At 37.0% G+C, this 27,034-nt stretch overlaps 1 protein-coding gene and 1 pseudogene across 8 annotated transcripts in view; both read left to right on the top strand.

Moving 5' to 3' along the window:
• The first annotated feature begins 216 nt into the window (after nt 1-216).
• Nucleotides 217-27,034, top strand: part of TMEM144 (transmembrane protein 144) — an 84,619-nt gene continuing 57,801 nt past the window's right edge. For 5 of the 8 annotated variants that reach the window (XR_004283185.1, XR_004283183.1, XR_004283182.1 and 2 more), the window contains exons 1-6: nt 10,227-10,567; nt 13,792-13,971; nt 15,046-15,217; nt 17,426-17,548; nt 19,703-19,802; nt 21,420-21,500. Coding sequence is in view for 4 of the 8 variants with exons in the window: in XM_032332679.1 (XP_032188570.1) it covers nt 15,109-15,217; nt 17,426-17,548; nt 19,703-19,802; nt 21,420-21,500 (413 nt within the window). In the remaining 4 variants the exon portion in view is untranslated. Of the gene's footprint in view, nt 314-10,226; nt 10,568-13,791; nt 13,985-15,045; nt 15,218-17,425; nt 17,549-19,702; nt 19,803-21,419; nt 21,501-27,034 lie in introns of those variants that run through there. The other 3 variants (XM_032332682.1, XM_032332680.1, XM_032332683.1) reach the window with 3 other exon arrangements.
• Nucleotides 24,722-26,243, top strand: LOC116584393 (annotated as a pseudogene).

Genomic DNA, 27,034 nt, shown 5'->3' with positions numbered 1-27,034 from the left:
CTTGTAAAACTCAGATGAAAATTGAAATTAAACTATAGTAATTATGTGAGTCCTTAGGGTCTGTGCCTTTTGTTTCATCTTGATTGTTTTCTTATCCTTCATTCTTATTATTTCACTGTGTGTTCCCATTCTACACTGCTTCAAAGACATTATGAAATTAATATAAATAAAAACAAATAAGTAAATACTGTTTTCTTTAACTCACAACAGGAGATTAAAACCATCATTGGTTTACTATACTTATGGAAATACGAACTTTTTAAGGAACAAACCTTTAACTCTTTTGCGAACCCTTTTAAAAAGTCAACATAAGGTAATAGTTTTATTATTCATCAAGATAAACTTTATTGTAAAATATTTTACTGACAAATATGCTATGAGTCAAGACAAGAATACTTATTTCAACATTAAGCCATCAATTTGAGTACCGTAGTAAATTTTATCCAATTTCAAATTATTCTTGGAAAACTTTATTTGCTTTCATTATATAATAAAACTCTTCTTGAAAATTATTTGTTAAATTTTTTCCTTCTTTTCCAAAGAACCTAGGAAGAGTTCTTTTAAACACTAAAGTACAGGATTACACTATCTGACAAATCAGCAGGGGTTTTTTTTTGTCATCCCACAATTCATAATTTTTCATTATATATAGAGACCCTCAAAATGGGGAGTGGGAGCACACACCCTACAGGATTCTCTAGGATCACTTAGCAACTAGGGCAAAGAGAGAAAATAACTGAGATTTTTTTAAAGTTGTTATATCCGTACCTACCCCAATGGATCATAAAATGATAAACACAAGTTTAGAGATTACATATGGGTAACAATTGGTTTTGATTCTATAAGAAAGTAAAATAGTACTTGACAGTAGATGTCTCACTTTGTAAATACTTCTCATAGTGAATAGTCGAAAAAGATCAACAAATAATATATAAATTATATAATATATATACATATGTATGTATATAACCATATTTTAAATGTTATATACTTGGTACAGTTCATCTGACTGAGAAAAGGATATAACTGCTATAAAATAATCACAAACTTAAAGTGATATTTTCATAGATTTTAATTTTTAGAACAGTTTTAGATTTACAGAAAAAATGAGAAGATAGGACAGAGTTTCCATATACCACCTCTCTCCCCTCTCACATTTCCCGTATTATTAACATGTTGCATTGGTATATATCATTGCACATTAATGATGTGTTGCATCGTTACAATCAATGAGCCAATATTGATAGATTATTATGAACTAAACCCCGTAGTTTATATTAGGGCTCATTTTTTAGGTTGTACAGTTCTATGGGTTCTGAGAAATGTGTAATGCCGTATACCCACATTACAGTATCATACAGAGTAGTTTTACTGCCCTTACAATCTCTGTGCTTCACATACTCATTCATCCCCTCCTTTCCTTGAAATCTTTGCAAACACAGGCCTTTTTCTGTCTCCATAGTCTTGCCTTTCCCAGAACAACACAGTTGGAAACATATAGTGTGTCTTTTTTTTCAGATTGGCTCTTTTCACTTAGCAATATGCATTTAAAATTCTTCCATGTCTTTTTGTAATGTGATGGTTCATTTCTTTTTATTTTTAAACAATATTCTGTTGTACGATGTACTATGGTATATCTATCCACTCACCAATTAAGAGATCTCAGATGATTCTCGTTTTTAGAAATTATGAATAAAACCGATATAAACATTTGTGTAGGCATAAATTTTAATTCATTTGGGCAAATACGTAGAAATGTGATTGCTGCATAACATGGTAAGACAATGTTTAACTTTGAAGAAATCCCTCAACTGTCTTCCAAAGGAACCATACCAATTTGCATCCCCACCAACAAGGAATGAGAGTTTTGGTTGCTCCACAGACTGACCATTAGGTCACATTGTCAGTTTTTTGGATTTTAGCTATTTCATTATGTATTAAATGGCTTTAAAATGCAATTTAATTTGCAACTGCTGTTTTAATTTGAAATTGCCTAATGATGTATTATTCTGAGCATCTTTTCATATGATTGTTTGCCATTTTTGTATTTTCTTTAGTAAGACATCTGTTTGAATCTTTATTCTACTTTTCAAGTCGTATGGTTGGGTTTTAAGAGTCTTAAATAATTTTAGATGAAAGTTGTTTATCAGGTATGTATTTTGCAAATATGTTCTCCTGTATGAGGGTTGCCTTTTCATTTTTTAAAAAATGTCTTGCAGGGTAGTACTTTTTTAATTCTAATAAGTCCAATTCATCAGTTGTTTACTTCATTGATTGTGTTTTTAGTGTTGTTTATGAAAACTCATCACCAAACCCAAGTTCATCTAGATTTTGTCCTATATTATCTTCTGCAAGCGTTTAAGTTTTGTGCTTTACATTTAGGGTATGGACCATATTAAGTTAATTTTTGTGAGAAGTGTAAGGTCTATATCTAACTTTGTCTTGAACATGGGTGTCCAATTGTTCCAGCACCATTTATTGAAAAGCCTATACTTTCTCCACTGAATAGATGATTACATACGTGGAAATCTATTTCCTTGGCTCTATTTTCTGTTCCACTGATCTGTATCTATTTTTTCATTAATACCACATTGTCTTCATTGCAATACCTGATCATAAGCCTTGATCAGGTTATAGGGTTGGGTAGTATCATTTCTCCAACTTTCTTCTTCTTCAGTACTGTGTTACTTATTCTGGATATTTTGACTTTCCACATAAACTTTAGAATCGATTTGTCAATTTTCACAAAACAACTTGTTGAGATTTTTATTGGGATTGCATTGAATTGATAAACCAAGTTGGGAAGAAGTGATATCATTACTAATTCTTCAATTCATGAACATGGGATATCTCTCCATTTATTTAGTTCACTGATTTCATCCATCAGAATTTTGTAGTTTTCTTCATATAGATCTTGCAAGTATTTTGTTAGATTTATAGTTTTTTTTTATTTTAGTGAGTGCTAACATAAATAGAATTGTTTTTAATTATAAATTTTATTGTTCATTGCAGGTATACAAGAAAACAATTGACTTTTCTATATTAACCTTGTATCCTGTAACCTTTCTGTAAGTGTTTATTAGTTCCAGGAGTTCTCTTGGCAATTCTTAGGAATTTTCTATATATATAATCATATCATTTCTGAACAAAGACAGTTTTATTTCTTCCTTTCCAGTCTGTATACCTTTTATTTCTCTTTCTTCTCTTATTTTATTAAGTAGGACTTTCAGGATAATATTTGAAAACAGTGGTGAGAGGGGTTACCCTTATCTTGCTCCTGATCTTAGGGGGAAAGATCTAGTTTCTTACCATTATGTATGCTTGCTGTAGGTTTTTGCAGATGTTCTTTATCAAGTTGAGGAAGTTCCCTCTCTTTTCCTAGTTTGTTGAGTATTTTTTTTATGAATGGGTATTGGATTTTGTCAAATGCTTTTGCTGCATCTATTGATAAGATCATGCACTTTTCCTTTCTAACCTGATGATATAATAGATTACAGAAACTTATTTTTATTGTTGAATCAGTTTTACATAGCTGGGATAAATCCTATTTGGTCATGGCATATAATTCGTTTTTATACATTGTTACATAGCTTATATTAGCTAATATTTTGATGAAGATTTTTGCATAAATGCATCTATAAGAGTTATTGGTCTGTAATTTTCCTTTCTTGTAATTTTCTTATCTGATTTTAGTATTAGGATAATGATAGCTTCACAGAATGACTTAGGAAGGGTTCTTGTTGCTGTTTTCTGGAAAAGATCATAGGTAATTAGTATAAGTTATTCCTTAAATGTATGATTCACCAGTGAACTCATCTGGACCTGATACTTTCTGTTTAGAAGGCTACTATTAGTGCTCGCTTCGGCAGCACATATACTAAAATTGGAACGATAGAAGGCTACTATTAGTTGACACAATTTCTTTGATAGATATAGGCTTATTCAGATTATCTATTTCTCCTTGAATGAGTTTTGGCAGATGGTGTCTTTCAAGGAATTGGTCTATTTTATCTAGATTATCAAATATTTGAGCATAGCGTTTTTCAGAATATTCATTATCCTTTTAACATCCAGGGGATTGGTAGTGATATGTCTTTTTCATTTCTAATAATAGTAATTTGTGTCTTCTTTTTTTCTTTTTTTAACTAGTCTGGCTAGAGGTTTATTACTTTTATTGATCTCTTTAAGTAATCAGTTTTTTGTTTCATTGATTTTCTTTATTGATTTCTGGTTTTCAATTTTATTAAGTTCTACTCTTTTTTTTTTCCTTACTTAGGATATAATTTGTTTTTGTTTCTGGTTTCCTACTGTATACAGTTAGATTATTTATCTCAAAACTTTCTTTTCTGATGTATGAATTCTATAAGTTTCTCCCTCAGCACTGATTTCACTTCATTTCATAAATTTCATAAAGAGCATTTTCATTTTCATTTAGTTTGAACTTTATTTCATTTTGAGAACTTTTCTTTGATCCATGACTTATTTAGGCATGTTGTTTATATTCCAATATTTGGGGATTTTCCAACTATCTCTCTGTTACTAATTTCTAGTGTAACTTCACTGTGACCTGAGAGCACACATTCTATGATATTTATTCTTTTAAACTTGTCAAGATGTAGTCTATGGTGGTCAGTGCTCTATGTGAGCTTAAGGAGAATGTCTAGGCTACTGTGATTGGATGAAATATTATATAACTGTCAATTAGATCCAGATGATGATAATGCTATTCAATTCAACTATATCTTTACTGATTTTTTGCCCACTAGATCTATCAATTACTATTGGAGGGGTGTTGAAGATTCCAACCACAATAGTAAATGTGTGTTGATTTCTTCTTTCAGTTTTAACTGTTTTTGCCTCATGTACTCTGACACTCTGCTGTAATGTGCATAGATAAGATTGCCGTGTCTTCTTGGAAAGTCAACCCCTTTATCATTATGTTATGCTTCTCTTTGTCCCTGATAATTTCCTTGTTCTGAAATCTTCTTTAAAATTAAATTAACTATTCTCAGTTTCATTTTGATTAGTGTTAGCATGGTATATCTTTCTCCATCCCTTTTAATCTGTGTCTTTATAATTAAAGTGGGTATCCTGTTAATAGCATGCATCTGGGTTCCGTTTATTATTTGCTCTATTGTTTAATTAGTGTATTTAGACCACTCACATTTAAAATGATTATTGAGGGCGCCTGGGTGGCTCAGTGGGTTAAGCCTCTGCCTTCGGCCCAGGTCATGATCTCAGGGTCCTGGGATCGAGCCCCGCATCGGGCTCTCTGCTCAGCAGGGAGCCTGCTTCCCCCTCTCTCTCTGTCTGCCTCTCTGCCTACTTGTGATCTCTCTCTGTCAAATAAATAAAATCTTTTAAAAAATAAATAAATAAATAAAATGATTATTGATAGAATTGGATTAATACCTACTATAGTTTCCTATTTGTTATCCTGTTCTTTGTTTCCTTTGTCTTCCCCTTTTTTTCTACTTCCTCTGGTTTCAGTTAAGCATTTTATTTTTCCACTTTCTCTCTCTCGGCCTATCAGTTAAACTTCTTTTTTACCATTTTTTAAGCAATTGCTTAAAGTTTGCAGTATACATTTACAACCAATTTAAATCCACTTTCAAATAGCACCATACCTCTTCACAGATAGTGCAAGTACTTTATAGTAAACTATTCCCAATTCTTCTCTCATGTCCCTTCTGACTCTACTGTTATTTTACTTATTCTATAAGCTATATAACCATGTAAGCTATAACCACCTAGTATGTTCTTGCTATTTGTTTTGAAGTTATCTATTAGGGCAATTAAGGATACAAATAAAAGATCTTAGTTTTGCCTTCATTTACTTTTTTTCTAACATTCTTCCTTTCTTCATCTTGATCCAACTTTCTGAACTATATTTGTTCCTCTCTATGGAAAACTTCTTTTAACATTTCTTCCACGATAGGCCTACTGGTGATAAATTAATCAACTAATTAATTTTAAAAATGCTTTAGTTTTTGTCTGAGAAAGTCTATATTTCCTCTTTACTTTTAAAAGGATAATTATACTTAATTCAGATGTCTAGATTGATGGACTTTTCTTTCAATATGAAATATTTCACTATATTCTCTTCTTGCTTGCATGGTTTCTGAAGAAAAGGCTGATAAAATTCTTACCCTTGTTCATCCGTAGATAAGGTATTTTGCCCCAAACTGCCTCCTTTCAACATTTTTCTTCATCTGATTTTCTGCAATTGAATATGATATGCCCACATGTAAATATTTTCTGGTTTTACCTTGTTTAGTGTTTGTACTTCCTAGACCTCTGATTTGGTATCATCTGTCATTAATTTTGGAAAATTTTCAGCCATTATTACTTTAAATATTTCTCTTCCTTTCTCTTTTTTCTTTCCGTATTCTCATTACCTTTGTGTTACACTTTTTTGTGTGTAATTTTCCACAGTTTTCAGATATCCTATTGAGTTCTTTCAATACTATGTTCTCTTTACATTTATGTTTGCAGAGTTTCTATTGCCAAATCTTCAAGCTCACTGACTATTTCTTGGCTGTAAAAAAGCATTCTTCATTTCAGTTGCAGTGTTGGTTTCATTCTTAAAATGAATGAAAAGCACTTTCTTTTCATTCTTAAAGTTTTCATCACCCATATTACACATTTTGTCTTGTATGTTAACTTTCTCCAACAGAGCTCTTACCATATTAATAATAGGTATTTTAAATCTGAAGTCTGATAATTCCAAAATCTCTACCATATCTGAATTTGATTATGAGGCTTGCTTTATCTCTTTAGATGTGTTTTTTCTTGCCTTTTAATATGTCTTGTAATTTTTTTTACAAGCCAGATATGATGTATCAAATAATAGGCACTGTTGTAAGCAGGCCTTTAGTGTGAGATTTTCTTTTTACCTTGCCAGAGTTAGGTTGTGTTTAATATTTGCTATAGCTGTAGATGTCACAGGTTTCAGTTTCTCCTAATATCCTTCCTTCTGTCTCCTGTTTTGTCTTTCAGCTTTCCTAGAAACTCCTTAAACTGTGTCTGTGTCTTGCAGCCCTCTCAGTTGTAATCCACTGTTATTGTTGGAACACTTTTAATATGCTCATAAGGTATTGGGGAGTGGAAACACTCTATACTCTTATGAGTAAATCTCCTTTTTTAGTGAGCCAGGATCCCTGAACTGTAACCCTCAGAGAAGTTTCCTAACCCTTTTTTTTCTTCATGAGAGACAAGAAAACTAGAAGGGGCTCAGATCACCCAATTATTCTTCTTCCAAGTCTGATAAAGCTCTGATAAAGATGTTTATCTAGAAGACTAGGCTTTATTTCAGAGAACGGAGGTTCTGGGCATGTTTCATAACGGCTACATTTCCCCTCCCTTTGCCTGAGGCAAGAGGAAATTTTTCTCTGATCTTTACTGTAAGAACCTAGCAAGACTCCTGAAGGTCAACTCCTGAAGGTATGGGTGCTCCTGGTCACTGGGTCCTCACCATTACTGTTGAAGAGCCCTCTACCCATTACTGGCTCCAGTGAGGTCATAAGGTATGATTCTCTGCATTCACCTACCTTTGCAGTTTTCAGGGAGGTGATTTACCTTGTGACCTCAATTATCTGGTAGATGTAAGAAGAGTTGCTGATTTTCAGTGTGTTCAGCTTTCTTCTTATCTGCATGACAGGAGTGATAACTCCCAAGGTCTTCAAATGCCATAGCAGAAACCAGAATTCTAATGATATTTTTTAATACATTTTATCTTTCGACCACATAAAAGGATGAGGTACACAGATCTTATTATGTCAGTAATAACATAAAAAGGCAAACAGGTTTAGAGAGAGCAAATGAATTTTCTAGAGATAAATGGCTAGTATACACAGCTAACCTGGATCTTCTATTGCCTTCCCAAACTTTTCCAATATAGGCTTTTATGTTTAGACATTAATGCATATGAAACAACTCGAAAGAAGAATTTTAGTTTAAACAGAGGACCATCTGGGTTTGGATTAAGTCTATGGCATGATGTGAAAAGCACTGGACTTGAGGCATCCTTTAATAAATGTCCTCAATCCTGACTCAGCCCCCAACTCACTTTAAGATTTTAGGAAATTCACAATAATGTGAGTCTCAGTTTCTCAATGTGAATCTGAAGCAAGAATGAACCACATGATCATTGAGGTCTCCTGAAATCATGAAGCGAAACAATTCAAAGTTGAACTTAGGCACTCACTCATATTTTGGGGGGAAAGAGGGTTTGTGAGGAAAGGAGAATTTGTTTCCTCAAAATTTTTCTGAACTCTGAATTTCTGAATTAATCTCTTACCTTAGGTGGAAAGCCTTAGCTTCCTTAATTCTTTATATAATGTGATACTTTTCCTTCCCATCTGCTGCTTACATTATTGGGTGTGTGTGTGTGTGTGTGTGTGTGTGTGTGTGTGTGTGTTTTGAGAGAGAGAGAGAGAGCATGAGCAGGGAGGGGCAGAGGGAGAGAAAGAGAGAAAGAGACAATCCCAAGCAGGCTACACACTCAGTATGGAACCTGAGGCAAGGCTCAGTTTCACAACCCTGAGGTCATAACTTGAGCCAAAATCCTAAGTCTGCTGCTTAACCAACTGAGCTATCCAGGCACCCCTGCTTTTTCATTATTGTTTATGAATATGACTACTGTTAAAGATTTCGTTTTTATTTATTTATTTGACAGAGATAAAAAGTAGGCAGAAAGGCAAGCAGAGAGAGAGGAAGGGAAGCAGGCTACCTGCTAAGCAGAGAGCCTGATGCGGGGCTCAACCCCAGGATCTTGAGACCATGACCTGAGCCAAAGGCAGAGGCTTTAACCCACTGAGCCACCCAGGTGCCCCATGAGTACTGTTTAAAGCAGGACTTCCTTCCAGGATACCTCATCTTTGAGCAGTCCTTATGCTTTCTTCCTCTTATAACTCTACAGTCATTACCAACTACTGAATTGTCTCTGTTAACTGTCACTTCCTCAGAGAGGCCTTCCTTGATCTCTTAGACTAGGACAAAACCCAGCACTTCCCCTTTTCTGAACTTAATTGTTCATATCTATGTTTTTTGCTCTTCTGGAATCCTTATCAAGGCAGGACTCCTATAGGTCACTGCTGTACTCCCAGGGCTCTTAAGTCCAGAACAGTGCTGTCCAACAGAACTTCTTGTAATGATAGTAATATTCTGTAATCTGCATATGTGACTATCGAGCACTTAAAAAGTTCCCAGTACAAATGAGCCACTGAATGTTTACTCTAATTTGAATTCAAATAGCCATATGCAGTTAATGGCTACATCCCTGACCATGAAGGACTAGAGCAATGTTTCTCAAAATCGAAATTGAAATGTCAGGAATCAGTATTTTAACTCCTTCTCCCGGTAATTCTTCCCACCAATAAAATTTGACTATTGATCTAGAATGTGATTCTCAAGACTGGCTACACATTAGAATCATCTGGAGGAGAAAATGATTCCTAAGCCACATTGCCAGAGATTCTATTTCAGCTGGTCTGCTGTGGGGTCCAGGTATTAGTATTTTAAAAAACTAAATAAAGCAGGGGCTCCTGGGTGGCTCAGTGGGTTAAAGCCTCTGCCTTTGGCTCAGGTCATGATACCAGGGTCCTGGGATCAAGCCCAGCATCCCAGGGTCCTGGGATGGAGCCCGCATCCGGGCTTTCTGCTCAGCAGGGAGCCTGCTTCCTCCTCTCTGCCTGCCTCTCTGCCTACTTGTGATCTCTGTCTGTCAAATAAATAAATAAAACCTTAAAAAAAAAAAAAAAAACTAAAGCAGAAAACCTCTTCAGTGATCATCATGTACAATCAAGTTTCAGAGGCCTAGAACATATGTTCTCACATAGTACTCAGTACCTATTAGATAAATACACAGAAAAACCGGTCTGTGTGCATTTAGAAATGATCAGTGATTACAAGTGAAATCTTGTGATGCCACAGAGATGTTACTGACATTAGTGATTCAGAAGAATTTCTTGATGGTGATAACAAATTCAGCTTTAGGCAGCCTTTTATGATTGTATGAAATTCCTTGGCCCTTTGTTTCATTCATAATTAGTACAAATACCACCTAACTCTGTCACCTTTAGAGGGTGACTCGCACAGAGCTCCCTGAAGGATCATCTCTTAAAATATACAAAAGCTTTTCTAGTTTGCTGGTTGATCCACACAGGGCCGGAGGACGCCGCCTCAGGGTCACGTGAGTCACAAGACCACGCTCCCCGAGCAGCAGTTGGAGAAGGTGTTTCTCAACCTGCAGCCCTGGGCGGCCTCCACGTCTCCTTTATTGCAGTGCTCCCTCCTTCTCCAGGCGTTGCGCCCTAATTGTCCCCGCGGGAAATAATGGCTGGCGGGGCAGCCGGGTCGCGCGGAGGCAACAGACCTCCGGGTCATAGGTGCTAGAGCCCGCCCTTCTCCCGCCCAGTCATAGATAATTTGTCCCGGCAGGAAGTAAAGGCCGGCGGGGCTGTCCCAGCAGCTGGGGAATAGGCGGGTGCGGGCTCCGCCGCGGCGCGGGGGAGACACCGGAGAGGGTGCTGAGCTGGAGGGAGCTTCAGCGCCAGCCCCGAGCGCAGTGAGTACGAGCAACCAACTCCAAGGAACCCGGTAGCTTTGCAGTGGAGGTCTCCTGATTTTTCAGAATGCGCTGATGATTAAAAAAAAAAAAAAAAAAAAAAAAATCAAAGCTCAGAATAAAAAAGAAAAAAAGAAAGACCAAAGCTCAGAACAAGTATGTTCAAGCACTGAGAATTTTACCGAGGATGTCGGCAGATCTTGCCAGGAGAGTTGAGGAAATCAACATGAAACTAAAACTGAAATCTTAGTTGCTGTAGAAGAAGCATTATTGATTAGAACGTGCCAAGTTCTAACAAAAAAGGTCTACATAGAAGTTTAAATTGACAGGGAAAATTGAAAGGAAAAACATTTACAAATAAATGAAATAGAAGTACAAAAATAAAATTAATGACTAAAATATCAGGACACTTGAAGGCAAGCACTTAAAAACTCTTTTATTTAAGTGGTTTGAGACTTGTTAACAAGTCTGCACTAAAAAAAATTGGGAGTTATGTGCTAAAAGTGATATTGCTTCACTTTTGCATATAAATTTTATTGATTTAGGAAGGTAGATTCTTCCTTATCGATGGTGTGTATTGCCAACTTGCCAGCCCACATTGAAATTAGGTCACTTGCTTTCTGAAATGTACTGGAGCTGTATGCAATAAATTTCAGTTGTTTGCAGGATATAACTTTAATATTGATAGTGTTCACTCAGCAGTCAAAATGCAGTTCGTGCACTCGGATTAGCTCTTCAAATTATTACTGCAATAGCAATGAAATCTAAGAGGGCTGTCAATGGTCTTTAATAAAGCCATCTTTTCACTTAAATAATTTGCCACTTCTGAAAGTTAGGCGTTCTCTTATCAGTTTGTATTTATAGAGGTTTTGTTTCACTTTGCTTATTTTAATTTAAATGGAAAAAAACTAATTTCTTAGCTATCACCAAATCATGTGTCTTCTTAGTCCCGTGATATCCTTCCCAGGTAACTCCAGTTCCTATGAGCTATTATGGTCCTGATATTTTAGCAGCAGTACACCTGCTTAATCCTTGAGCGATATTCCATGTAAGCCATTGCAGGGCTAAACTTTACTTGTGCCTAACAATTAGAGTATTATTTTTATTGAAGTAGTGTTGTCATGTCAGTGTTTCAGTGTGTCTCAGGGCCTCTTCCTCAATTACATCCCCAAGCAAGATATTGTCTTACCAGCATTTGTTTTGGTTTGTTTTAAGAAAGCACATATAATTTCAAATAGATGTTTTTCTTACTAAGATTTATTGAGTAATTTTGAAGTTATCCCTGTTTTCAGTTAAATTATCCTTAATAATGCCAAAGAATATATGTCATAGGCAGTTCTATATTTAATATTCTCTGCAAGAACACATAAGGAACAATACATGGAAAAATGAAACACCTTTATTTTTTTAAGATTTATTTGTTTATTTGAGAGAGAGAGAGAGTACACCAGCAGGAGCATGGAGGGGGTGCAGGGAGGGACACGGAAGACAGAGCATCTCAAGCAGACTCCCCACTGAGCATAGAGCCCCAGGCAAGGCTCAATCCCAGGATCCCGATATCATGACCTGAACTTAAACCAAGGTCAGACGTGTAACTGACTGAGCCACCCAGGTGCCCTAAAATACCTTTATGGTAAATATCATTGTAAAATAAAACAGCAAGGAAAGCTGATTTCAGTTATACTTTATTCAACACATACCCCAAGAAGTCATCATAACTTTAAATTTGGAGGGGAAAAAAAGACTGGATTGATTACCTTCCATTCCAGAGGGCTTAAGGAGATGAAGTGAACCAAAAAGTCAGTGCACAAAATATGATTTCAAAATGATATTGTGGGAAGATTCTGATTACCTCTTATGATAAAATGACTCATTTGTGTTATTTTTTCCTCAGGTAGATTATACAACTAAAAGAGTAAATTATATTCAATAGCCTTTTCTAATGTTATGAAGAATGTCTGATTCTTGGCTATTTGTGGTTTGGATCCTTTTCTTCAAAGGGAACCAGAACTTTTTGATAAGCTTAGCAGGGCTCTCCAATAGAACTTCCTCCAATGTCGGAAATATTCTATCATCTGCATTGTTCAGATAACTACTGGCTATATGTGACTATCAAGCATTTCATATTAATTACCTTGGCTAAGGAACTGATTTTTTTTTTTTACCTAATTTTAATGGAAATTTAGTTAGCCACATGTGGCTAGTGGCTACCAGATTGCACAGATGTTTAGCTGCCTCACATTGTTTTGCTGACCAGGTGATAGTATTGTGCCCCATACCACTGTCATTCTTGTATTTTAGGAGATTCCTTTTTTTTTTCTTCCAAATTTTTATTTAAATTCTAGTTAATTGACATATATTGTAATATTGACTTCAGGAGTAGAATTTAGTAATTCATCACTTACATATAACACCCAGTGCTTATCACAAATATCCTCCTTAACCATTGCCCGTTTAGCCCACCCCCCACCCACCTACCTCCCTCCATCAACCCTCAGTTTATTCTCTATCCTTAGGAGCCTAGGATAGGGATCCCTAGGTGGCTCAGGGTGGCCTGCGATCAAGTTCGGCATCAGGCTTCTTGCTCAGCAGGGAGCCTGTTTTTCCCTCTGCCTGCCACTCCCCCTGCTTGTGCGCTCGCTCCCTCTCTTGCTCTCTCTCACTCTCTCTCTCTCTGACAAATAAAATCTTTAAAAAAAAATGTTAAAAAAAAAAAATAAGATTTTAGGAGGTTCCTGAAGGGATACCTCAAGGACCTAAACCTTGAAGAGATTTAAGAAATTCTTGAAGAGATCTTTAAAGGATTCTTTTATCTATTTAGTTATTTTTCTTTTTAAGTCATAAAGATATAAGGTTTCATGAACTACTTCAACTAATACACACCATGAGGGTACTACCGATGGGGACAGTGCCTTTGTCTGTACGTAATCCCTGAATCTATAGCAGCAACACAATCTACACGTGCCCTTTGTTGCGGCCGGCACAACAAATTGACCAGGAACGTGAGGGTAAGAGGATGGTGAAAAGAAATTAAGAGACAAAGAGATGGGGGCAGGAGGAGCACCAAGGAGGATGTCCAATAGTGCCAATTTTATTCAAGGCTGTGAGGCATTATATAGCTAACAGAAACAATCATAAGAAAGTATCTATTTTTAGCTGATTACTAAAGAGTTTGCAGCATGCACAGAAAATCCTTCAAGCTTTCCCATTATCTATTTCCCAAGCACCAATAGCAGACCCTCTAGCGCCAGATGTACTGACTTCAAGGCCACTCAAGACATAGTTTGTGTAAGCACAGCACAGTCTTACAGTGGTGTAGTCTATAGCCCGTGCAAGGACAGCAAGGACCAGCCAAGAATTTCTGACCCCGGCCAAATCCTCGCTATCTGACTAGCAAACGTGTGGTAAGTCACGTAGGCGAGCGCGCAACACATAGCACAGACCGTTTCTCAGTGCTACTCGACTTTATCGACCTAAGTCTTTTGTTCGGCTATTCAGCCTTTAAAGGAGGCACAAGTCAGGGCCTGGTTTGGTCCTCATCTCAAGGCTTACCATGGCCTCCCACAGCCCTTAAGCTCCTATCTGAAATTTTTAAAAAGCTTTTGCTTTTGAAGCACCGATAGTTCTCTTTTTATATATTTATATAAAAAAGAGGGGCAGGGGCAGAAGGAGAATTTCAAACAGGATCCATGCCTAAGGCAGAGCCCCAAATGGGACTCGATCTCATAACCCTGAGATCATGACCTCAGCTGAAATCAAAAGTCAGATGCTTAAACAACTGAGCAGCCCAGGCTCCCCAGACTGTAAGTTCTGAAAGTCTTCACATTTTTAATTGTCATTAATTGTCATTTCATTTTTAATTGTCACAACAACCGTTTGAAGTAAATTGAGTCCTGGTCCACCACAGATCTTTTCATTATGCCAGTCCATGTACACAAGAGAATTTTTTTATACTATAATAAGAATTATCTGCAGAAGTGCCTGGTTGGCTCAGTTTGTTAAGCATCCAGCTATTGGTTTCAGCTCAGTTTGTGATCTTGGGGTCCTGGGATGGAGCCCTGAGTTGGGCTCTGAGCTCAGTGGGGAGGCTGCTTAAGGATTCTCTCTCTCTCTCTCCTCTCCCCCTCATCCCCACTCTCTCTCTTTTTCTCAAATCAGTGAATGAATCTTAAAAAAAAAAAAAAAAAAAAGTCTCCAGATTTTGGAAGAAGTTAGATTTTCAAGCTCTGAAGACAAAGTTGTTTTTTTTTTTTAATTGTAGATTAATGATCAAAAACTATTTGTTGGTAAAATAAAAGAAAAAAACAAATGAACATGGAGTATGAACATAATACATAATTTCGTAGTGTCCTAACTTTTTATCTGGAAGAAGGAATTTTAGCATTACTTTTTGAAAAGCTCAATAAATATCACATAGTAATCACAATTTATTCATCGTCTCACAACTTCTTACTGGTTTTATTTTTATTTTATTTCAGAAGCTCTTGAAAAGGACATCAAGTGCAAAGTGAACCAGCTCACTCCCAGGCGGTATTGGAACCATGAGCAGTAACGGAACAGACCTGACCATTGGTTTTGTGTCCTCTTCTGTAGCTGTCCTTTTGTTTGGCTCAAACTTTGTACCACTTAAAAAATACGATACTGGTGATGGTAATTATTCTTCCTTCATAGTTAACTTTAAATTATGTATAAATGTGAAGTTCTCTTTTTTGGTGGTTTTTTTGTGTGTTTTTTGTTTGTTTGTTTGTTTGTTTGTTTTTGATGATGGCTACAAATTTTCTTCCACCTGGCACCACATGAATAGAACTTATGAATAAATCCTTCGATAATGCTCATTTCATTTTTTCTGAGATTTAGTCAGTATAGATTAGTCTTAAGGTTGTGTTTCATGGTAAAGCTGGGAGAGTGACTATCAGGAAAGACGTTTAGCCTTATCTAGTATGTTTACAGAAGAAGAAAGTTAGTCAGTTCTATCAATATACACTTGTTTTGAAAAGGCAAATTGCAAAAACACTTCATATAATAGAGAACAGTTTGAGCACAACATGGATTTTGTGCTTATGTGCCATTTTGATTCTGATACAACACTAGGTGAGCACAGAAAATGGCACCCAGAAGAATAAAGGTACATAGGAAAGCATGAGATGCGCTTGCTCACACACCCCTCAACGTTCCAAGGCTCCCTCAGTACCATACCTGTTCACATCTGGTGTTAGGATTCCCCCATCCACCAGCTTCACAATAGCTCCAAACTGCCTCACTTCTGATGCCCACTTCCATAAGCAACCTTCAAGTCTTTTTCAAGTTGAGGTGCCATATTTATTGTAATACTTGTGAATTTAAACACTTAGCCAGTGTAAAACTGTACTTTTTTTTTAATTGGGTTCCTGTCTTTTTTTTTTTTTAAACTAGGTTCCTGTCTTTTTCTTTAAACACATTGTTGATGAAGTGTTTTTTGAGTGTTGTTCCCTTTTCCCCATAAAAACTGTGGTTTTTATTATGTGATTTTGCATAGTGCGGTGTTTTTAGGAATGCACGTGGCATGTTAAAGTTGACCTGACTGTAATGTGAACTTCGGGAAAGTGAAGCAGGAGGTTTATTGTTTGTTTTTTGTTTTTTAATCCACCTGCCTATATATAGCCAGGAGAAGAAGACGTTCAGATATTATGCTGAACACCTGGTGGGAAGCCCTTACTTTATCACCTCTGTTCCTTTTATCTTGCTACTACTTAATAGAATTACAAATCTTTTCCCCCAGAGCTTTTCTCCTCTTTTTCTTTGGAATTAGGATGGAAATGGAAACTACTAAAAGAAGAACAAAATCTATACCAAGGGGTAGAGGAACTGGTTTTCAGGTATCTCCCAACAACTGTGATCCTGGACAAGTCTCACCAGCTCTTCTGTTCTCAGTTCTGAATTGTAAAATGAAGAACTTGTAAAATGAAGAACCTGTAAGATGAAGTTCGCTTTCATCTCTGTGATCTTCCTATTTTGCCCTAGGGACTAACAGCCACTTTTTTTTTTTTCTCTCCTCCACCATGAGATTGAATTGAAATAGGCAAAAATCTTCCACAGGTAGAGTCAGAAGTGCTACACTGAGTTATCCCTGCCCTAGTATTTCTTCCTATATCGACTATTTCTTTAACCTATGAATCCCTAAACCCTTGAGGGAACAGAAGTCTGGTACAGCTAGACTTCCTATCACCATGTCATCTTCCGCTAACTGGCAGATGGCAACCCAGAGCACAGAAAGGAGAGTGCTCCAACCTAGAATGCTAATTCTCAGGTTTGGACTGTCAGGCTCATCACAGGTATTCAACTCTAGCTGTGAGGGGTCTACCTGCGGCCACAAGTGGCTTTGTTTTTATCCCAAAGGTGGTATAAATGATCCCGAATGGTCTAAATTACCACTGTGCTATTCTGAAGTTCTTAATGCTGTGTTTTGGTGAAAGAAGGCACTGGGTGTGGCATTCAAATAAAAATATATAGATTTGGGCTTACCAAAACTCTTCGGTAGAAAATTCTTGATTTGTCTAACAGGTGAAACAAACAAAAGAATGTTAAGCAGGAATGCACTGTCCTTGGCAAGCTCTGGAGTAAACAGTAGGTTTAAATTCCAGCTCTACAAACCGTTAGCTGTTGAGACACGTTGCTTCATCTCACATTCATTTTCTCCGTCTTTAAACTAGGGTTAACTATGATGCATAGTAATTGTAAAAATTACATTACGTGTAGAAAATACCTTATAGGCATTCAATAAGTGGTGACCATTCCTCTAATAATATTGCTTTGATACCCCTAAGGGTTAATTTACTCAAATCAGTTTGAACCACTGTAACTGATTTCTTTTATTTCCAGGAATGTTTCTCCAGTGGGTACTGTGTGCTGCCATATGGTTGATTGCCGTGGTGGTCAATCTGATATTACATTGCCCTAAATTTTGGCCTTTTGCAATGGTTGGCGGCTGCATTTGGGCAACAGGTAATGCATGATTTAATTTATTTGGTAATCACTTAATACTATGACCAAAATAACTCTGGTTCATAATAAAAAGAGATAGCACAAACAGCAATTCTGAATAATCCTTAGACATAGATACTAGAAATTCATTTCATCCAGATGCTCAATAAATATTTTGAGTACATTTTCTGACTTTTTCCTCTTAATGATTTCTTTCTTAGTTCCTGATAAAAATTATAGCAAAAATGTTTCAGTTGCTCTCTTTCTGTTCAAGCATAACTCATGTATTAGTTTAAGTGCTCTAGGCTTTCTTTTCTCTATGCTAATTGGAAAATATTTTTTTAAATAGTAGTCTCTACTAATATAGTATTTAAGACTTGTTCTTAAAAGTAGGCAGACACATTTTCATTTCAAAAGCATTGGCAAAAAAAAAAAGGGGGGCAAACAAAAATCTTCCCTCTGTTGCTTTATCAATATCTGAAATTATATAACTGGAATTTATACCTTTGGCCCATCAGGACATTTTTTCTTCTATTAATATAAATATATCCCAGAAGAATTCTATTCTATTTAGCAAAAAGATTTCCAAGTATCAAGGATTTTTTGAGATTAATTTGATTAAAAGCAAATAAATTTTAAAATATTAAAAACTTATTGGGTACCCACTAAATTTGAATCTCTGCAGAATTAAATGATTTAGTAAAGTTCCTGAGTTGAAGGACAAAAGAGTTCACTTTTAAATTTCCACTGGAATTTAAATTATTATACCTCATTTATACCTTGGTACAATTATGTTTATCACATCTAATGGGGATAGGGAAACAGAAAGCTCACTGTATCCTACAGCTCTTTAAAACAACTATAATATTTGTAATTACCCAGCAGGCTCTATTAGGATTCAGTGGGGAGGGTTGTAATTTGAGAAATGTTGCAGATGTGGATGCTATAGGTCATAGTAATGGAATGGAGATGGGGAGTAGAGGAAAGGGAGCAGCCAATGATGATGTAGGGATTTTATCATAGGTGATTAGGAGGGTGGTGGTATCACTGATACAGGTGATGAAAATAGAAGTATGTGTCCAAAAAGAAAAATGATGAGTTTAGTTTGGGACCTTTTGAGACTGAAGTTCCTGTTGTTCCCACGTTGGGGGAACATCTGCTTGGAGATCTCTTCTTGGGAACAGACAATAAAACTGTGGAGAAGGTCCAGGCTAGAGCAATAGCACTGAGAGTATGTGTCTCTAATTGATAGCTGAAATCTTGAAAGGGCAAGTGCCCAAAGAAGGCTATATAGCAAGAGAAAAAATGTGTTCAAGGGGAAATATTTAGGGGGCACCTAGATCCAGACAGTATGACAAGAAAGAGTAGCCTGTGACAGAGAGAGACAAGAAGGAATCAGGAAATGAAGGCATCTTGGAAGCCATCAGAGGAAATCTTTCAAGAGAAGATTGCAGGACTGAGGCCAGACTACTGAGTGGTTAAGAACTATTAAAAAAAAAAAAAAAAATCATGCATTTGGCCTTGAGTGACCTTCCTGAATACAGGGTTCTAGAAGGTATGTCAGTGAGCATGGGAGAACATAGTCTGGGGCCATATTGGGCCAAAGACTTCTGGTCTTTGGCTCTGGTTCAAGTCTAAGAGGACAGTCACCACTGATTTATCATTGAAAGTTATCATATATCTTTCTACAAGAAGTTATAGAATAGAGACCTACATTAAGGATAAAGAGTGTTAGTGCAATTAGGCAAAGAGCGAATTTATCATTTTTCTTTATAGGATTTTGTTTTATGCCTAGTTCTTTTAGCAATCATCAACATGAGTTTAATGCCCAAAAGTGTAGTTATTTTATTTAAAAACCAAGGAATTGTGCTTGTGCTTTCCTAAATTTGTCCAAATCCCATAAACTTCATCTGAAGTTAAAAATTAATTCAATTTGGGGCACCTGGGTGCCTCAGTGGCTTCAGCTCAGGTCTTGTTCTCCGGGTTCTGGGATATAGCCTCTCTGCTCAGCAGGAAGCTTGCTTCCCCCTCTCCCGCTGCCTGCCTCTCTGCCTACTTGTGATCTGTCCCTCTGTCAAATAAATAAATAAATCTTTTTTAAAAAATTAATTCAGTTTGTAAATTTATTTTTGTATTAGAAATAACATATTTTTTTTTTGTATGTTCTATCTCCAGGGAACATTGCTGTTGTCCCAATTATCAAAACCATTGGTTTAGGCCTTGGAATCTTAATCTGGGGATCATTTAATACCTTAACTGGCTGGGCAAGCTCAAGGTAACACAAAGCAATTTCAACTAAGATTCTCTACACTGATGTAAGGCAAGTCCTAGGGATTGGGCTAGCTGAGGGGAATAACCTGGTTATTACCGTCACAGAGATTATAGCTGTAAGACATACACATGAAATATGCTACTTTTAATTATTATTTGCCTGAAATTCTAATATCCCATCTAAATATTTGGTTAAGATACAGTAAAAAATTAGCTCCTCAGAACAGAAGAAGGAAGAGAGGAGGGAAACTGAAGTGTATTGTGTGACAATTTCTTGGACATGTTATATGCATAATTCTCTCATTTTCACAAACATGAGGTAAACACTACCTTATAAGAGAGCTGAGAGACAAAGAGACTGAGTAACTTGCTGAATGTCATGGAATGAATAAGCTAGGCTTCAAACCCAGGTCTTCTAGTTCTAAAGCACATATTCCTTCTGGAGCCTGTGCTATGGTCAAAAAACCATGCCCCACCTTCCCAGCCACTTTTGTAAATAAAGTTTTTTGGAACACAACCAAACCCATCCATTTCATATTGTCTCTGGCTGCTTTGACACTATAGTGGCAGAGCCGAGTAATTGCAAGAGATCATCTGGCCCACAAAGCCTAAAATATCTGCTCTCTGGCCCCTGCCAGCCCCAGCTCTGGAGGGAGGGGTCCAGCAGGGTCACCATAAGCCACATGGTGTCCATTTATATTTCAAGTTAAATTAAAATGTGATAAAATTAAATATTCAGTTCCACACTGCACTGCTCATAGATCAAGTGTTCAATAGCCACAGATGGCCAGAAACTACCCTGTTACACTGGGCACCTATAGAAGACCCCGCCCCCATTATCATAGAAACTTCTATTTGATTGTGCTGCCCTTGTTCGGTATTCAAATTAACACTCAAGTGGAGTTTGGGAAAAGGAATAGAAAGGAGGGTGTCACTCTTACCTTAATTTTGGCGCTCCTCTTCCCTCTCAAAGCATTATAACAACCTCAGTAATAATAAAACAAATTAACTTCCAATCTGTTCTTTCCTGGCCTTTCCCTGTTCTTCCCCCAGCTTCTTACAGGTGCTATTTTCTTTTGCTTCTTCTACTTGCCTCTTTTATTCTTGCCCTGAATGGGCAACAGTGCCAACAGTAATTGTTAGTAACAAATGCTACAGTTGATGTCAAGGCATTAAGAAAAAAAAAAAAAAAAGGTGATGCCAAAACGTTGGCATCTTTGGTTGATCTTTAACCAAGCAGTTACTTAAACGTCTGTCTCAATAAACACTGTACAAAATTGCAGCCAATTAATTAGGATTCACTTAGCCACTAATGTATTTTGTTTTCCTTCTTCCTTAATCTTAATAAGAAAGGACACTCGCAAGAACTTTTATGTATACTGACTCATTTTAGATATCTTCATAAGAAGAAAGGGATATATATGACAATTATACCTACCTTATAGGTGTCCCATTTCAAACATGAGGAATTGAGGCACGCAAAGAGATGTTCAAGTCACAGTTAGTAAGAGAGGGATGTAGGATTTGAATCCAGGAATCTGACCCTGAGTCCATGTTCTTGAACACTGTGATGAACACATTTTCAAAAATAGCTACGCTGATGCAGCTCTCTCAATTCCAGGTTTGGCTGGTTTGGAATGGATGCAGAAGAAGTATCAAAACCGGTGCTAAATTACGTCGGAGCTGGATTATCAGTAGTGAGGTACACAGTCGTTTCGGACTTAACTCTTCTTCTAAAACTTTAGAACGCTTTTTAGAGATCCCAATGTGTTCACATTTTTTTAAACCTGCATTTCATAAAAGTGCCATGATTTGCCCTCTGATTCTTCATTTATATTCACAGATTTGGCTTTCGAGGACAAAAGTGTCAGCTCTGGGTCCCAAGCCCCAGCTTTAGTTCTCAAAAGCTCTGAGACCCCCCGGAAAATCATTGAGCTGCTTTGAAGCTCATTTTCATTTATCTGTGATCTTTAGAAAAATCTTAGTACATAGCTCCTAAATTAGAATCAAAAGGCACATTATTTTGCAAACTCAACTATACTCTATAAATAAATGTTATGCTGTCTCCCCAGTGCCCCTGGAATAGTCCTTGATTCTCTCCTCTTATCTCCTCTCATTACTCACTTCCTCTTTGCCCACCGCCCACCCCCCCACAACCCTCTGGTTTCCACATTCCTGCTGTCACTTCATCTCTGCTCATCCCAGTCTGATAACTACTCTCTCACATATGAAAACATGTATTCATTTAAATATGTGTTTTGGGATGTATCTGTGTCTAGTCATATGCACTATATGAATGAAGATGAAAATGACTTTAAATCTCCATAGGTCAGTGTTCAATCAATAAAACTCCAGCAGGAATTAGGTCACCTTAAATTCAGTCCCTTTCCTTTCTAGTCTCCATTTATATTCCCTGTCAGTGCTTCACATAATGGATAGCCGTGCCTGGAAAGGTTTTAGTACTTTTTTATTCTTCAGGGAAAGAACACTCTATTTCTCTTCCTCCCGCAATGATGGCTTTTTCCCTGCCACATTCAGGAACAATCTCTTTGTCATTGAAATGTTGCCTAAGAGAGTGGTTCCAGGCCAATTGGAGAAGAAATAACATAGATTATTCTAAAAAAGCAGATTCCTGACATTTTTGGTTAGAGGCAATTTTATGTATTTTGTGCAATTCACATGGCATCCTAGCTTTGAATAGCTCTCCCAAAAACAATTTCTTTACACCCCAAAATTGTTATGTAGCATGCTTTAGTTTTGACTTAATAGTAATTTAAGGCCAATTTACTCAGTCTGTCAGGCATTGTTTTTCTCCATATTTCTTCTTTCTTTAGAAAGTGTCCATTCTCTAAAATCGCAAATTATTCATGTTCTACCCACTTCTATCTGTATGACCTTGGGCAAATCACTTAATTTCTCTAAGTCTTGGTTTCTTCATCTGGGGCTAAAGTGAGGGAAATAATTGTGTCAGCCTTATAAAATATTTTGAAGATGAAATGAAAAGAAATATGCTAAGTGTTTTGTATATTGCTAGGTAGATGGCTAACGCTCTAAAATTTGGGTAATTTGTATTATAGTAATCATTATTTGTATCAATAGCTAGTTCATGTTCAATTACTGGTTTCCCCTGAGGGGTGTGTTACTCAGCTCTGTAGTAAGCTGTCGGTGCACTTGGAGATCATACGGTTTGGTTTGGAGCTTAGTCTATGGCACAGAAATGTGATTATCTCTTCCTATAGGGCATTCCAGCTCCCTTCTGGGTTTCTTTACCAAAAGGACCTCTGGAAGCTTTTGTTTCATTATTTTAATTCCATTAAATCAGTTAGTTCAAAAGGCATTCATTGAATAAGCTTGGAGTTTCATGGCCTGTATAAGGAAACTTAGAATATGGTCACATTTGTTTAGTCACCTCCTATTGCTTTTTTTTTTAAAGGGATAGGTGAGATAGATTGTTTCTAGCCTTACATTTTTCCTATATGTGGTATCACTCAGTTTCTACAACTAAAATCACTCTAGGTATTTTATTTTATTTTATTTTATTTTATTTTATTTTATTTTATTCGGGAGCCCCATGAGGGGCTCAGTTTCATGACCTTTTATCTTATTTTATTTTATTTTATTCGGGGGCCCCATGAGGGGCTCAGTTTCATGACCCTGAGATCATGACCTGAGCTATAATCAAGAATCGGATACTTAACAGACTGAACCACCAAGGCACCCCAACTCCAGGTATTTTAAACAGCAAAGCATTTCACACAGTAAAATTTTCACAAAATTGTGATAAGGCCCAGTGGTGCAAAAGGAGGAAGGGCGCTCTGCCCAAAGCCCTGGAGCCGATGCTCCAGCCAGCCCAGCTTCCTCTGCCCGGAGTTACCACCACTGCTGAAACTACCAGAGCCGCCATCAAAACAAAACAAAACAGTCTCTCCCAACTTTTAAGCCTATTCTTATGCCTCCTGTTGGCAAAACTTAGCTGCTAATAGAGTTTGGGAAGTCACGGGTTTCAGCTTTCTAGCCTCCATGGTTCAGGAGAGAATATGTAAGAGTGGGTGTGAAGCAGACACCAAGAACAGTGTTCTCTAAAACAAACTTAAATGAAGATCCAGGAGTCAGAGTTCATAAAAAAGCCAATTTCTTTTCCAATTTAAAAAAAAAAAAGTGCTTTGGATTATCCTTGAGTCTGCTCCCTATTTCTTTCTCAACTTGCTGTTCCTGGAGAGTTGTGTATAAGGAAACCAGTTTTTGTTTCCAGCCCTTACCCTTCTTCAGAGCCACGGACTTATATCTAACGAGGGTCCAACTCCACATCTCTATCAAGACGCCCCCAGGCACCTCCTCCCCAGCCTGAGGTGAGATAACCAGTGGAAGAGAGAACCCTGCTGGGTCAGGACATGGTCAGCAGTCTACGGACATTAGCCATTAGTTCTTTTCTCTCTACCTTCATTATTTCCCAGTCAGAATTACTTTTCTTGTTCTCCCCTTCCCTGTCAACTGGTTCCTCTTCCTGTGTTCCCTGTCTCATAGAATGTAATAGCCATACTTATTCAAATTCAAAACCTAGTCATCGTGAGTTTTTTTCCCTTTCATATCCCATCTTATATCTAATCCTGTAAACATTTTTTTCCTAATGTTTCACAGGTTCTTTCCCTCCTTTCCCCCAGTTCCTTAATATAAATTCACCTGTATATGATTGTAAAAATCTCACATCTATGAGCCCTTGAGGGGCTCAGTTGGTTAAGCATCTGACTCTTGGTTCTGGCTCAGATCATGATATCAGGGTCATGATCTCAGGGTCATGAGACGGGGCCCCTAGTCAGGCGCTACACTCAGCTTGGAGTCTGCTTGGGATTCTCTCTCTCCCTCCCTCTCTGCCTCTCACCCTGCTTGCTTGTTCTCTTTCTCTCAAATAAATAAATAAAAATCTTAAAAAAAAAAAAAAATCTCAGAGCCACTGCCAGGGAGTAGCAACCCTAAAGGCTTAGGCCTTTAGGGAAGAGAGAGGGCAGATGACCTCAGTGCTGCCAACAGGAACATGGAGGTCTGGAAGATCAAGAAGCTCATCAGGAGCTTAGAGGCAGCCCACAGTAATGGCACAAGCATGATATCATTGATATCATTGATATTCCTCCCAAAGACCAGATTCCACCAGCTGCAAAATTGTTAGCAGATGAGTTTGGAACTGTATCTAACATTAAGTCCCAAGTAAAATGTCTTTTAGTTCTGGGAGCCATTACATCTGTACAACAGATACACAAGCTTTAAACAAAGTACCTCCAAATGGCCTGGTTGTTTACTGGGGTACAATTGTAACAGAAGAAGGAGAGGAAAAGAAAGTCAACATTGACTTTGAACCTTTCAAACCAATTAACACATCATTGTATTTGTGTGACAACAAATTCCATACAGAGGTTCTCACAGTGCTCCTTTTGGATGACAGCAAATTTGGCTTCATTGTAATAGATGGTAGTGGTGCACTTTTTGGCACACTCCAAGGAAACACAAGAGAAGTCGTGCACAAATTCACTGTGGATCTCCCAAAGAAACATGGTAGAGGAAGTCAATCAGCCTTGTGTTTTGCTCTTTTAAGAGTGGAAAAGTGACGTAGCTATGTTCAGAAAGTAGCTGAGACTGCTGTTCAGCTGCTTATTTCTGGGGACAAAGTGAATGTGGCTGGTCTGGTTTTAGCTAAATCAGCTGACTTTAAAACTGAACTAAATCAATCTGATATGTTTGATCAGAGGTTGCAATCAAAAGTTTTAAAATTAGTTGATATTTCCTATGGTTGTGAAAATAGATTCAACCAAGCTATTATGTACTGAAGCTCTCTCCAACGTGAAATTCATTCAAGAGAAGATTTTGATGAAATCAGCCAGGACACAGGCAAGTACTGTATTGGAGTTCAAGAAGCACTAAAGACTTTAGAAATGGAAGTTGTAAATATTCTAATAGTCTATGAAAGTCTGGATATAATGAGATACAGTCTTCATTGCCAAAGCACAAAGAGGAAAAAATTATCTAAGTCCAGAGCAAGAAAAGGATAAATCTCGTTTCACAGACAAAGAGACCGGACAAGAACATGAGCTGATTGAGAGCACACCCCTGCTGGAATGATTTGCTAACAACTATAAAAAATCCAGTGCTGTATTGGATTGTCACAGATAAGTCACAAGAAGGATCTCAGTTTGTGAAGGGATTTGGTAGAATTGGAGGTTATCTTGCAGTACCAAGTAGATTTCCAGAGAATGGAATACCAAGGAGGAGATGATGAATTTTTTGACCTTGATGACTACGAGGTAGTCGACATGGGTCTGGCAAAACGTGCCTCACCCTCCAGCATGCAACCCAAGGAGCATACCTGTGGTGGAATCCAAACAGTTCAATTATATAAGAGAATATTATGAATATGTATACAGCAACAAACTGGGCAACCTGGAAGAAATGGACAAATTCCTAGAAACTTACAAACTGCCAAAACTGAAACAGGTAGAAACAGAAAATTTGAACAGACTCATAACCTGCAAAGAAATTGAATCAGTAATCAAAAATCTCCCAACAAATAAAAGCTCTAGGCCAGATGGCTTCCCTGGAGAATTCTACCATACATTTAAAGAAGAGTTAATACCTATTCTTCTCAAACTATTCCAAAAAATAGAAATGGAAAGAAAACTTACAAACTCATTCTACAAAGCCAGCATTACCTTACTTCCAAAACCAGGCAAAGACCCCACTGAAAAGGAGAACAAGAGGCCAATATACTAATGAACATGGATGCAACACTTTTAATAAAACAGTAGCAAATTGAATTCAACAGTACATTAAATTTTTAATTTATTAATTATTTTTATTTATTAATTAATAATTATTAAATTTTTCACCACAATCAAATGGGGTTTATTCCTGGGTCGCAGGGGTGCAGATCTCTGCCTTACAACTTGAACAGTTCCAGAACTTAATCCATGAGCATTGGATATACTGAAACAAAACCAGACCCTACCCTGCACTTTGGTTTGTCATGGTGTCACTGCAGGAGCCTAGAACTAAGTTCCTAAAATGCCACTTTGGACTAATTTAGAAAAGAATTCCAGTTGTAATTTTTACTTGGTGGTAAAATTGGTTGTTCCTCTATTTTATGAAAGAAAATTATTTTTTTAACCTACATACATAGAATCAAAAATACTTTAACTACTGTAAACCTTCAAAAGGTAATAGAAATGAGGTAATTAAAAACAAACTCAC

The sequence above is a fragment of the Mustela erminea genome, chromosome 2 (genome assembly GCF_009829155.1).
Source record: "Mustela erminea isolate mMusErm1 chromosome 2, mMusErm1.Pri, whole genome shotgun sequence".
Taxonomy (NCBI): Eukaryota; Metazoa; Chordata; class Mammalia; order Carnivora; family Mustelidae; genus Mustela; species Mustela erminea.
Note: the sequence above shows the minus strand (reverse complement) of the source record. Positions and strands in the feature narration are given on the sequence as shown.